This window comes from Myxocyprinus asiaticus, chromosome 5 (assembly GCF_019703515.2).
Source record: "Myxocyprinus asiaticus isolate MX2 ecotype Aquarium Trade chromosome 5, UBuf_Myxa_2, whole genome shotgun sequence".
NCBI lineage: Eukaryota > Metazoa > Chordata > Actinopteri > Cypriniformes > Catostomidae > Myxocyprinus > Myxocyprinus asiaticus.
The window spans coordinates 44,737,459-44,751,780 of record NC_059348.1 but is presented as its reverse complement, the minus strand read 5'-3'; the positions used below and the strand labels follow the sequence as shown (position 1 = coordinate 44,751,780).

The window sequence follows — 14,322 nt, the reverse complement described above, 5'->3', positions numbered from 1 at the left end:
TACTTGGTAGGGGCTCCTTTTGCTTTAATTACTGCCTCAATTCGGCGTGGCATGGAGGTGATCAGTTTGTGGCACTGCTGAGGTGGTATGGAAGCCCAGGTTTCTTTGACAGTGGCCTTCAGCTTATCTGCATTTTTTGGTCTCTTGTTTCTCATTTTCCTCTTGACAATACCCCATAGATTCTCTATGGGGTTCAGGTCTGGTGAGTTTGCTGGCCAGTCAAGCACACCAACACCATGGTCATTTAACCAACTTTTGGTGCTTTTGGCAGTGTGGGCAGGTGCCAAATCCTGCTGGAAAATGAAATCAGCATCTTTAAAAAGCTGGTCAGCAGAAGGAAGCATGAAGTGCTCCAAAATTTCTTGGTAAACGGGTGCAGTGACTTTGGTTTTCAAAAAACACAATGGACCAACACCAGCAGATGACATTGCACCCCAAATCATCACAGACTGTGGAAACTTAACACTGGACTTCAAGCAACTTGGGCTATGAGCTTCTCCACCCTTCCACCAGACTCTAGGACCTTGGTTTCCAAATGAAATACAAAACTTGCTCTCATCTGAAAAGAGGACTTTGGACCACTGGGCAACAGTCCAGTTCTTCTTCTCCTTAGCCCAGGTAAGACGCCTCTGACATTGTCTGTGGTTCAGGAGTGGCTTAACAAGAGGAATATGACAACTGTAGCCAAATTCCTTGACACGTCTGTGTGTGGTGGCTCTTGATGCTTTGACCCCAGCCTCAGTCCATTCCTTGTGAAGTTCACCCAAATTCTTGAATCGATTTTGCTTGACAATCCTCATAAGGCTGCGGTTCTCTCAGTTGGTTGTGCATCTTTTTCTTCCACACTTTCTTCCACTCAACTTTCTGTTAATATGCTTGGATACAGCACTCTGTGAACAGCCAGCTTCTTTGGCAATGAATGTTTGTGGCTTACCCTCCTTGTGAAGGGTGCCAATGATTGTCTTCTGGACAACTGTCAGATCAGCAGTCTTCCCCATGATTGTGTAGCCTAGTGAACCAAACTGAGAGACCATTTTGAAGGCTCAGGAAACCTTTGCAGGTGTTTTGAGTTGATTAGCTGATTGGCATGTCACCATATTCTAATTTGTTGAGATAGTGAATTGGTGGGTTTTTGTTAAATGTGAGCCAAAATCATCACAATTAAAAGAACCAAAGACTTAAACTACTTCAGTCTGTGTGCATTGAATTTATTTAATACACGAGTTTCACAATTTGAGTTGAATTACTGAAATAAATGAACTTTTCCACGACATTCTAATTTATTGAGATGCACCTGTATATATGTGTGTGTATATATATATATATATATATATATATGTATATATATGTGTGTGTGTATGTGTGTGTATATATATATATATATATTATTTTATTCTCTGTAAATGTGTGTACTTATGTAAGACCACTGGAATGTTCGTTTGGGGTCGGGTGGGGTTCTTGATTGGGGAGGGGAAGTAGTGGGAGTTAATGTTGTATCATTATATATATGTTTTGTTTTTCTTTGTTTTGAAAATTAATAAAAATGTTAATCACTAATAAACATTTTAAGCAAAAATAAATTAAAAAATAAAAAATCACTGATCTCAGGATTATAACTTTTTTAAACTCTATGAAGGCAGAGAAACGTTGCATCCTGTAACAATCTGCAGATGTCGCTATTGTATACTTTTGCTTTAAAAAAAAGTTGTCATTTATACACTTTGATGTTGTATTTTTACTGTTGATAATTAAAGATTATGATCGTTATGCCCACTCTACATGGGGATAACGACTCGTTTGTGCAAAATATGTACATAGTCTGTATAAATTACAACCTGTGGGCACTTTTGCCACATCCTTTAGTGAACGTTGTTTCGCAGTTAAACGCAGCACATGGGGTCATCTTGAGACTTTCGTTTGTTGGCGGTCGCTGCCCTCTGTCGGTAGGGAATAGTAAGATTTGCCTGCCAGAGCACTTCCTGTGGCTTCACCTACTGCTGGCAGTTTAGAATGTTATGAGCAATCCAGTTATATATATATATAGATCAGTGGTCATTACTCAGTTGTTGTGAATCGTGTTTGAACCGGTTTCATGAAACGAATTGTCCAAACGAACCGATTCGCTCAAATAAATCAGACTTCCCGGCTCGCCAACTCTACCAAATGAACCATAAGGTCATGTGACTACATCTAATCCAATAGCAGCAGCTTCATAGATATAGGAAACAGCGTCCAACACTTCTCTAAAATCAGCCAGGATTGACAGCAGTGCGTCAACATTCGTTTTCAAGAGGTCTATAGTCACGGCGAATCGGTAAGTCTGTGTTTTTTTTTTTCGCTCAGTGTCGTCGTTGATTCGGGAATGTCAGAGATGAGATAAGACCGCGAGTTCAAGCGTGCTCCCCTCTGAAACAAAAGGCACTCTCGCTCTCTCTCTCTCGGTTTCCGGTGTTATGATGACGCTATTTTTGCACACGGTCTGGTTGAGGAGCGCGTGGTGTTGTGTGCAGAATCGCCGTCTGGAACGCGCTTACTTTTGAGCGTGGTGCGCGTGTGGAGTCCCGGTAAACAGTTGGTAGTGATGTTGATCAAGACTGTAAGCATGCATGCATTTTTGGTTAGGACATGGTGCGTGCAATGTACCGACCATAGGCCGCGTGAAGCCTGTTGTCCATCCTCATGTAATAAATCTGTTCAATTAATGTGTACTACTTAGTGTACCAAAACAAAAAGATAAACAAAATCGTTTCGGATTAATTTATAGACTTCATTGTCTAAACGACGTGCCTGTTCATAAGCAGCTGTTACCGCAGTGTGTGTGAACAAGTGTCATTGATGCGCAGTGTGTAAGAAACACCCATGTAAATGCATTTAAAAAAACAAAAAAAAAAAACTAATCTTTAAAAGCCATTTAAAAACGACCGATGTGCATTTACTGTTATTGATGTACAGGATAATCTATGCAATTTAGTCATCTAAAATAATAATGGAATGCATGGACAGATGTTCCAGTAGCATATGGACTCGTTATTTATTATGAAGACCGTAAAAAGACAATAAAACATGATGGCCTCTGGAAATTTAGCGACTGTTCCTACACCTAAATCAGATGAAGCCATATAGCTATATAGCGAAACCTTTTCATTCTTCAAGACGAGATGTTAATAATTTTTTCTTAACATAATTTTGTATTCTGATAATAATTAATTATATGGGTCATTCCTACAATTATTTGGCTTTTATGTCCCCAGTACAAGTTATGGTGTGTGTATATATATATATATATATATATATATATATATATATACACACACACACACACATATATATATGTGTGTATATATACATATATATGTGTGTGTGTGTGTGTGTGTGTGTGTAAATATATATATATATATTTACACACACACACACACATATATATGTGTATATATATATATATATATAATCAACCGATTACAATTTGAATTAGTCTTGTTAAGAAGAATAAAGACGATTTGTCATGTTACACACTGCTGTCAAATTTAAATAAATGAAATTATCTGTAATTAATGTTTTTCCTCATACAATTAAGTGTTTAGTATTACATTATCCTAGTGTATATTGTAATAGGTGTATATTGTGTCGTGTATATTGTGTCGTGTAACAAGATGTTTAAATTGTGTTATGTGTAAATCAGATGTTTACTGTAATTGTCACACTGCTATGTTGCTTGGAACTGTACCCAAGACTTTCACCCACTGTTGCACTTGTGTATATGGTTGGAGTGACAATAAAGGGATTTGAAGTATGAAGCCTAAAAGTCACTGAATTGTAGGAGTGGCACATACATCTCAGTATTGTAATGTTGATGTTTTGTTATTACAGTACGTTATTTCATCTTACAACAATAGTGTTTTCTGTGTTATAGGATGCCAGCATGATTGGCAGGTGGCCACGCCTCTGGCCAGTGATGTCACTGGCACTGCTGTGGGTGGGATCAGTGGAGGCTGGTTCAGACTGCAGGTCTGTCGCCATAGAGACGGATAGTCGCATAGCAGAACAGGCGCAACAGCGGCACCTGCAGGCGCTGTTTGATAAGTACGGTCAGAATGGCAGTATCTCGTTAGAAGGCTTGTACAACCTACTAAAGGGGGTGGGGCTGGACCGCATCCGGAAAGTAATGGTGCATCACCATGGAAATGACCACATACATACACACTCGCATGCTCACACACATGCACATGTGGACAAACTCACCACAAACATGCATCCTGTTACAAGCAAGAAGGTTGATGTTTACCATAATGTAGAAAAGAGTGACCCTGTCCCGAAAGCGCAGCCTGATCCCGCCCTTGGGAAGAAGAGCCAATCAGATGCACACCTCAATCTTTACATGAAGATGAATCAGGAACTGACTACACCTTTGACCACACCGTCATACGTCACAAAGTCACGGCGGACTAATCGTAGTGTTGACTATGATTTAACGCAGGACCACGCCCCATTTAATCCTGCCCAGCCTAATGTAACACACACTAACCACACCCACCAGCCTGAGGACACACCCACCCATGTTCACGATGACCATGATGAGCACGAACATGGCCATGCCAGTCTAGAGGTACAGTAATGCACAACCACACTGATGTGCATGTAGTAACATCCAACCTATCACTTAAGATATCACAAGTTCTGCTTTTGTTCTTTCAGTGTCAAAATGGCTCCACAGTCCTGCAGTCACATGGCATGACAAAGGAAACAGGTCTCTCTGTCAAGGATTTCAGTTACCTGTGCCCTGCCCTTCTCATGCAGATTGATTCCAAGTCTTGTCTCCTGCATGATGATGACCAATCAGGTTAGGTGTTGAGCCTATAATTCATATACAGTTGTGGTTTGAGCTCTAGTTGTAATGGCTGATCAGCAGAATCTCTGTAACAATTTGCTTCTGTATATTTTTCCCAGATCATCACCATCATCACAACCACCACCACCATCATCATCACCATCCACACAATCACACCAATGGCAAAAGTCAGAGGATTTCCTCCCTTAGCATTGGTAAGTGTGAGTCAGTCAAATTAACTTTAAACATATCTTGAGTTTTCCATATAAAAAGGCTCAGTTGGATAGTTATAACTATGTTATAGGAAACATTAAAATGTGTTATTAGTGGTGTCCATTTGTGCAAATGGAATATCATTTTGCATCAGGCAAATACAGGATTCCCATGGTCATGAGAAATATCAGGAAATTTTAAAATTGTGTTTTCCAGGCCATTAAAATGTTCATATTAAACAAACTGTACAGTTTTCTAGCTTTGCTCTGCTTAAAGATATTTAATTGGCTCTTTATGTTTTGTAGAGCTTGTGTACAGAAAAACTGATTTCACAAACCAGAGTCTCACTGGTCTTTGGGTCTCACAAAGAATTTAGCTTTAGCCTTGGCTTTAGTCTCCTATTTAAAGGGATATTTCACCCAAAAATTAAAATCGTCTCACCGTTAACTCACCTTCATGCCATTCCAGATGCTTATGACCTTCTTTATTCTCCAGAACACAAACACAGATTTTTAGAAGAATATTTAAGCTCTGTAGGTCAATACAATGCAAGTGAAAGGTGACCAAAACTTTGAAGCTCCAAAAAGCACATAAAGGCAGCAAGAATGTACTCCATAAGACTCTAGTGGTTTAATCCATGTCATCTGAAGCGATCCAATCGGATTTGGGTGAGAACAGACCAAAATGTAACTCCTTTTTCACTGTAAATCTTTACATCCGCAGTCTCCTTGGCGATCATGATTTCAAGTAGGGGTGCACCAATCGATCGGCCACTGATCGGAATCGGCCGATATTCATCTTAAATCCGTGCCTAGATTTAGGGACGATCTTTTTTGCAGCACGCAGGGAATCATTCATACACTGCTACTCTAATGAATGAGCGCTTTCTCAGGCCTTGATGCATGACAGTGTGGCCTCTGGAGGGTGAACTGTTGGCAATTCTAAGTATTCACGAATTTAAACTTTCAGACTTGCTGTAATTCAGATGAATATGCAGGTTTGTTTTTAAAAATGTGTAAGAATTACATGTGTATGAATATTAAGCTGCCCATTTTCTAGAGTCGTTACGTTAGGAATTCATGAACAAACAATGAACAAACAATGAACAATATATTCTTACAGCATTTATTAATCAATGTTAGTTAATAAAAATACAATTGTTCATTGTTAGTTCATAGTGCATTAATGTTAGTATTACAACTTTTGATTTTAAAAATGTATTAGTATATGTTGTAACTAACATTAACACTTCATGTTAACTACAGTAATGTTGTTAAATAATATCAACAAATTGAACCTTTTTGTAAAGTGTTACCATAATTTTACTGTGTGGGGCATAAACATAACTGCTGCATATAACTTGCAAAAGTGTGGCAAAGGGCACTTTAAAAGAAATGGTATTGGCCAATCTTAGTGTTAAAAAAAATAGGAAATCGTATCGGCCTCAAATTTCCTGATTGGTGCACCACTAGTGCTTAATATTCAGTTGTTGCCTCTAATCTCACATAGCTACGGATATTTTTTCATTTAAGGTCAGTTTGGGCTGTAAAAGAGCAAATGAACATCTTTTTGATGAACTCTTTCATTCTTTCTTGTCTGTTGCTTAAAGAAAAAAATTGGCTATCGGAATCGGCCCATTTGCTTGTAAAAAAAATTGGCCATGAAAAATCATGATCGGTACATCCCTAATTTCAAGCTCGATTACACTTCCTTGCCCTTCGTGCATGTGTCAAGCACTTGGAAGTGTAATCAGGCTTGAAATGATGATGGTGCCTAGAGATTGTAATGGCAAGATTTCACTGAAAACGGTTACATTTTCGTTTATTCTCACCTAAAACTGATTGGATCGCTGCATGAAACATGGATTAAAACACTGGATTACTTTTATGGTGCCTTTATGTACTTTGGAGCTTCAAAGTTTGGTCACCATTCACTTGCTTTGTATGGACCTACAGAGCTAAAATATTCTTCTAAAAATCTTCATTTGTGTTCTGCCGGAGAAAGAGAGACATACACATCTGTGATGGCATGAGGGTGAGTAAATATTGTGAGAACATAAAAGTAATGATATTCTGCATAAATTCTATTACATATGAGTTTTTACATACATTTGGCACTTAGTATGTAATGTAACAATGTGGCTTTATAATGTATCTATGACCTCTTTAAAACTTACATTTTTTTTTCTTCAGTATGAAGTTACTAATGTGTGTGTGCTCCAAATGTAATGTGTGTGTGCTCCAAATGTCAAAATAATGTGTCCTTGGGTTTTGGGTCATGTTTGTGCTTTGGTTTCTAACAACAAGTATATGTTTTACAGCATGGATCGGAGGCTTTCTCTCCATCACTTTGATCAGTTTGCTGGCATTGGTTGGCGTGGTTTTGATTCCACTCATGAACAGAGTTTGCTTCAATTTCCTGCTAAGCTTCCTGGTGGCCCTCGCAGTGGGCACTCTTAGCGGAGACGCTCTCCTCCACCTCATACCGCATGTAAGGCACATTCGCATTACACATGACAGATATGCAACAGAATGCTGGGAAATGGCTGGGAATTGTTTACTGTTATTTTTAAAGGGATAGTTCACCCATGTTGTTTCAATCCTGTATGACTTCACACAAAAGGAGATATTAAGCAGAATGCACATGTACATGCCCTGATTTTTCTGTACGTTCTGTATAACAAAAAGCAAGGTCATGTAATTGGAGATTTCTCATCGGCTTTTCTCATTGGCTGCTCTCAGTCACTGGGCCATCACCAGCACAGCCACTCAGAGCATCATAACCATGGAGAAGAAGAGGACTCCCTTCGGCCTGTGTGGACAGGGCTGACAGTGCTGAGCGGAGTCTACGTCATGTTTCTTATCGAGCACTTCCTGACCCTCGGCAAAATGTATAAAGACAAAAAACAAAAGGTCAGCACACACACAAATGTGCACACACACACTACAAGCTGGTCAGTGATGATGCAGGGCTCAGATCTAATATCTTGTGTGAATATAGTCATATTCACATTCTTATTTTTGGCCTTTTTCATTGCGTAATATTTGGAGTAAATTATACAGCAAATAAGCCATTCATAGGTTTTGTAAACACTGTGGCTCTGTCAACATTGCTTTGTTTGAGGGGCCTGACATGGCAACATTGGCTCAACCAAAGGTGTAAGTTTGGGGCGGCACTCCCTGTGTTGCCTGACCAATGGAAGACGGCCAGAGTGTTTGAGAAACTTGTTTGAAAACTTGAGTCATTATTTTTGCAATTCAGTTTGGTACCGCTAGTGGTGCAGACATTACACGTGTTATTTTTTGAAGGGATAGTTCACCTAAAAATTTAAATTCTCTCATCATTTACTCACCCTCATGCCATCCCAGATGTGTATGACTTTCTTTCTTCAGCAGAACACAGACAAAGATTTTTAGAAGAACATCTCAGCTCTGTAGGTCCATACATTGCAAGTGAATGGTGATCAGACCTTTGTAGCTCCAAAAATCACAAAGGAAACATAAAAGTAATCCATAAGACTACAGTGTTTAAATCCATACCTTCAGAAGCAATATAATAGAACTCTAAATCTCCACTTTAATTTTCACTTTCAGATGTGAAATTGAAATTGAAACTAAACATGCACCATATGACTTTCAGATGGGAAAGTGAAAGTGGAGATTTAGAGTAAAAAATTGACTTGAATTTTGATTCTCACCCACACCTATTATATTGTTTCTGAACATATGGATTTAACCACTGGAGTCTTATGAATTACTCCTGTTTCCTTTGTGATTTGTGGAGCTACAAATGTCTGGTCACCATTCACTTGCATTGTATGGACCTACAGAGCGGAGATATTCTTCTAAAAATTATCGTTTGTGTTCTGCCGAAGAAAGAAAGTCATACACATCTTAGATCGCATGAAAGTGAGTAAATAATGAGAGAATTTTCATTTTTGGGTGAACAGTCCCTTTAAAGATGCGCTCAGTGTGTGTGTGTTGCGCTGACACCTAGTGGCGTAGCTGCAGCATTACGCAAAAATAGCTCTGTGAGTGATGTCATTGTCAAAATGCAGTATTTGCAGTTAGCAATGATTCATTTATTCTGCAAGTGTACTGGTACTGACTGGTCATTTTAACATACCGATGCTTATGAATGTCCGCCCAGCACTATATGTAGAATTAAAGCAGCTTTTGCTCTAAAACTGATATAACTACAAAGTGTAAAACATTTTTCAAAAATGCTGTTCTGCTGTTACTACTACTTTCTGTTTAAAAGTTTAGCATTTAGCAAAATAATAAACAAATCAGTGAGTTCACCTTAAAGGGTTTTGCATGGCAAAGGGTTCTCTACACAAATATTTTTAATGTATTATAGCGTGTGTGTGTGTGTGTGTGTGTGTGTGTGTGTGTGTGTAGGTGATGAAGATGGTGGATCTAGAAGCAGAGGTTTTGGAATCTGAGAAACTGCCATCACTGGAGGAAAATGATGTCAAAACACTTGAAGGTGAACATGTCTGGCTGAATGTACAAAGTTTGTGCATGCTTATGTACATGCTGTCAAAGTTTAACTGCCCCTGTCGATTACATCAGCTTCTGAAACAAATGGAGGCAGCGCGTGTGTGCGGGGTGTGGCAGAGGAAGAGGAAGTGATGTTGGGGGCAGAGCTCTACACCGACCTGGACTGTGAGAACAAATGCCACTCCCACTTTCATGATACCGTTGGCCAGTCAGATGAGCAACATCATCATCACCATGACTACCATCACATACTACATCACCATCACTCACAGAACCATCACCCTCACACACACACTCATAGACACACACACTCCTACTCGCAACAACACTTCCAGCAGGCTGGCGTGGCCACACTCGCCTGGATGGTCATCATGGGAGATGGACTTCACAACTTCAGTGACGGACTTGCCATAGGTAAGTTTAACAGACACACATTTTATCATAATTAACTCATAATATAAGAGTTATCAAAATATGTATGACTTTCTTACGTGGAATAAATATGAATATTCTGGTCTGTCTTTTCAATACAATGGTAGTTAAGAGAGGCTCGCTTTAAAGTTTCAAAAAAGGACTCGAACATATCATGAAAGTATTCCAGGAGCGCTATGAGAGAAGCTTGTTCATAGTGGCTAGTATGTTCATGCCAGAACTAGTGATGTTAAGCAATTAAAAACCACGCAATTTCTCGCATGAACATGCATGCCACTGAGATTGAGCTTCTCTCGTACACTCATGAGTGTGCAACGGACGTGAAGATTTTCCCTTAAAATGACTTAACTTCCGGGTTGTTCGTATGTCTTCAGAAGACTTGGAATATGACACACAGACTACTTTTATTACACTTTAAAGTAAATTCTATGTACTCCCATTGTATTGAAAAGACTATATTATTGATTATAACTTCTCTTTTTGTGTTCTGCACAAGAAAAAGTCACATCGTACTTGCATTTACAAGTGAAAATTATTGCATGTGAATGTGGAAAATGATTTGGCATATTGGTGCAAGTGATAGCGGAACTAACACCCGAACTTATAAACTTATACTTTAGCCTTCCCTCAGAATAAAAACTCCCTGTTGCATCAAACCTCATATGCAAAGTACTGTTAAATGTGGCACGTTAGTTATTTTCACATTAAGAGCACCGTTTTCTCACCCTCACATGGCTGGGCACGCTCTTCTCTGTCACTCACGCACGCAGAGACCGAGAGAGAGTGAAGCCGCATAGGCGGACATACTATTTCAAGATGGTTTAAGCAGAGTTTCTTGCTTTTGTTTTTTTTTTGTCAAAAAGACTGATAGCGTTTTAAATTATGACAGATCGATGGATGTCTTAAAAACATGGCGCTCGTGCTCAAGATTCTGAGAAAACCGGCGAGATGCGGCACAATGGTCAGAGACCTCCGTCTAGCGCAGGTGTTCGTAGAAAAACTATTTAAAAACAGCATATACGGATGCAGAAACGCATCTCCAAAAAAATTGTGAGGTGGTTTGTGCGCGTCTTAGAAAACATATTGCCAACTTTCGATAACTTTCATGGATAAAATTAACATTAATCATTACTGCATTATACAATGCTTAAAAGAGATGGTTACAACTGAAAATACATTCAAATAGTTATGAATGTCATGAAAGTTTGGTTTATATATTTGAGTGTTGAACTACTAATTTGTTAAGAATTACCAGTATATGGGGCCTGGGTAGCTCAGCGAGTATTGACGCTGACTCCTAGAGTCGCGAGTTTGAATCCAGGGCGTGCTGAGTGACTCCAGCCAGGTCTCCCAAGCAACCAAATTGGCCCGGTTGCTAGGGAGGGTAGAGTCACATGGGGTAACCTCCTCGTGGTCGCTATAATGTGGTTCTCACTCTCGGTGGGGCGCGTGGTGCGTGGATGCCGCGGAGAATAGCATGAAGCCTCCACCCGCGCTACGTCTCTGCGGTAACGCGCTCAACAAGCCACGTGATAAGATGCGTGGATTGACTGTCTCAGACACGGAGGCAACTGAGATTCGTCCTCCGCCACCCAGATTGAGGCGAGTCACTACGCCACCACGAGGACCTAGAGCGCATTGGGAATTGGGCATGCCAGATTGGGGAGAAAAGAAAAAAAAGAATTACCAATATAATGTTTGTTACTGGCAAATGGAAGGATAAAGTGTCATCAATATATTTTTAGTTTATTAAGATGCTCATAAACGTGATCAGTTAGGACTGATGTTGTTTGGTGCTTGTCTGTATGGTTAAAAAATACACTTGAAAAGGACACCTATGAAAAACGTTTTTCAAGCATCTGTTGTTTCTTTAACAGTTACACGCAACAGTCTTTAAAAAACTGACCTCTGACTGTGCCCCCAAAAATGTTAACTTAGGGGCATGAGCGCTCCTAAACTAAAATGTTAGCGTAGAGCCCTGTATATAAGGTTTAGAATGACATCAGGGTGTGCAAATTATGACAGAATTTTTTGGGTAAACAATTCCTTTAGTTTTGTACCTTAGGAGCAGAATTTACAAAGTGTGTGTTTGCATTTCAGGAGGAAACAAAAGTGTGTGTGTGTGTATTTTTAAAGGCAGTGTTTCCTAAAAGGTTGTTTATTTTTTAGGCGCAGCATTCACAGAAGGATTATCCAGTGGCCTTAGTACCTCAGTTGCTGTATTCTGCCACGAGCTTCCTCATGAGCTGGGTAATATCGCTTGTCGTCATGGAGACAACTCTTTTTGGCATTTGAAATGTACCCGTGTGTTAACCCAGTGTTTTGTATTTTCAAAGGCGTTTAACCTAGTGCCTCATCTGCACACCACAAAAAGTCTAAGATTATTTTTTCTTTCTTATTCACTTGCCCTTTGCTTCTCCTTCCTGTAGGTGATTTTGCTGTCTTGCTGAAGGCTGGTATGTCAGTACGACAGGCCATTCTGTACAATCTGCTGTCGGCCCTGATGGGATATCTGGGCATGATCACGGGTATTCTGATTGGTCATTACGCTGAGAATGTTGCCATGTGGGTCTTTGCTCTCACTGCTGGATTATTTATGTATGTAGCCCTTGTAGACATGGTAAGTACACATCCTGTATATCTAATTACTGCAGTGGTTTCTATTTCTCCCAGTGCTCAATAGAAATTGTGTGGATAGTGGTGTGTTTACATATTGCAAGTATGCATATTATTCTCATAGTGTTTATTCCACTGAAACCATGATCTTAATTTAGTCTTTGTGTTTTTGTAGGTACCGGAAATGTTGCACAATGATGCAAGTGAAGCGGGTTTCAGTCATTATGGTTTCTTCCTCCTGCAGAATGCAGGGATACTCCTGGGCTTCGGCATCATGCTTGTCATCGCTGTTTTTGAACACAGGATACAACTCGACATTGGTTTCTGACTTGATGACTGTACAGTCATACCTTCTATAAGTCTCTATATAAATTGTTCTCTGTGATATGTAACCCTAATCCTCACTCATCCAGGGTCCATCTGTTGACATGCCTGGGATATTGCATAGTCTGTGAACAGGTGGCAGCAGCTCAGTATTTATAAGTAATTGTCATTTTATTTGTGGCTTAAGGGGGGATTTATTTAAAAGAATTGCCTGTTACAATTTCAGTATAAAAGAGAAACTTGCGCCATAATGTAGGGTTTTTATTGATTTGTTTACGCAGTGTTTATGTTGATTGTTACGCAGTGTTGTACAGTAGTTGCTTAAGTGAGTAATGTGTTTGTTCATTCTTAATATGCTGTCCCACCAACATTCCAGTAAATGTGTCCCACAATACACTTGTCTGATATCTGGTGTCTTTGCACATGTCGATCCGGCTAATATCTGCTTGATCCAGTCAGTTAGAGTATTAGCTTGCATGTTATTGGGTTGGGAATAGGGTCCAAATTAACTTTTTGCCTCATCAGCGTAACGAGGGTGAAATGAGAAAATTTACTGGCCGTACATGTCTTAGCAGCCATGAAACTGTTCATTTGAATTACTGTTGTTATTATTACTACTCAACTACTTTTGGGGCTTTTTATTGGCAAAACAGAGGAGAGACATGTCCAACATTCTATTATGTTTTATTAAAAGTTATATTTTTTTATTTCTATGAAATAGCAATTATTAAACTGTTTATTCCTTTAATATTTGAAATAAACAACAATGGCAATTTGTCTCTCAAGATGCCAGTCTCCCTTTGAAACCGCACCTGTCGATTTTGCTCTTATTTTCGTTTTGGCTGATAAATATGAGGACTATTCCAGATATGTCACCACATGGAGTTCTGTAGTAAAAAGGGCATCCAACATAAACTTCTGATGGTAAAATTTGCACAAGGTAAGTGCGGAGGATGTGCAAGTCACGTTTTCACTTGAAGGAATAGTTCACCCAAACAATTAAATGCCAGTCTGGATTTGTATGACTTTAATTCTTCTGCTGAACACAAAGTTTTTTAGAAGAATATCTCAGCTCTGTAGGTCCATACAAGGCAAGTGAATGGTGGACAGAACTTTGAAGCTCAAAAAAGCACATAAAGGCAGCAAAAAAGTAATCCATATGACTCCAGTGGTAAAATCCATGTCTTCTGAAGTGATATAAGTATGGATGTGAAACAAAAATATTTAAGTCCTTTTTTTTACTATAAATTCTCCTACCTGCCCAGTTGATGGTGATGTGCATGAAGAATGCAAATTGCCCAAAACACAAGAAGAATGTGAAAGTGGAAATTAATAGTAAAAAAATAACTTAAATAGTAATCTGTTTCTCACCCAAACGTATCATATTGCTTCTGAAGACATGGATTTAAC

At 39.2% G+C, this 14,322-nt stretch overlaps 1 protein-coding gene across 3 annotated transcripts; it reads left to right on the top strand.

Moving 5' to 3' along the window:
* Positions 1-2,202: 2,202 nt before the first annotated feature.
* LOC127440310 (zinc transporter ZIP6-like) lies at positions 2,203-13,306 on the top strand. Of its 3 annotated transcripts, none has more exons than XM_051696824.1 (11): positions 2,203-2,314; positions 3,911-4,603; positions 4,693-4,837; positions 4,945-5,040; positions 7,359-7,528; positions 7,780-7,950; positions 9,439-9,526; positions 9,613-9,954; positions 12,142-12,222; positions 12,402-12,592; positions 12,764-13,306. In XM_051696824.1, the coding sequence occupies exons 2-11, from the start codon at positions 3,920-3,922 to the stop codon at positions 12,914-12,916; spliced, it is 2,121 nt and encodes a 706-aa protein (XP_051552784.1). In that variant the 5' UTR covers positions 2,203-2,314; positions 3,911-3,919; the 3' UTR covers positions 12,917-13,306. The 3 variants fall into 3 exon arrangements, with proteins under 3 accessions (XP_051552784.1, XP_051552785.1, XP_051552783.1); XM_051696825.1 differs by lacking the exon at positions 2,203-2,314 and adding an exon at positions 2,455-2,564; XM_051696823.1 differs by lacking the exon at positions 2,203-2,314 and adding an exon at positions 2,479-2,596.
* Positions 13,307-14,322: the final 1,016 nt, after the last annotated feature.

Coding starts and splice junctions, on each gene's coding strand:
- LOC127440310 (XM_051696823.1), top strand. Junction 5,041..7,358: donor GATTTCCTCCCTTAGCATTG/GTAAGTGTGAGT, acceptor TATGTTTTACAG/CATGGATCGGAGGCTTTCTC. Junction 9,527..9,612: donor TGATGTCAAAACACTTGAAG/GTGAACATGTCT, acceptor CGATTACATCAG/CTTCTGAAACAAATGGAGGC.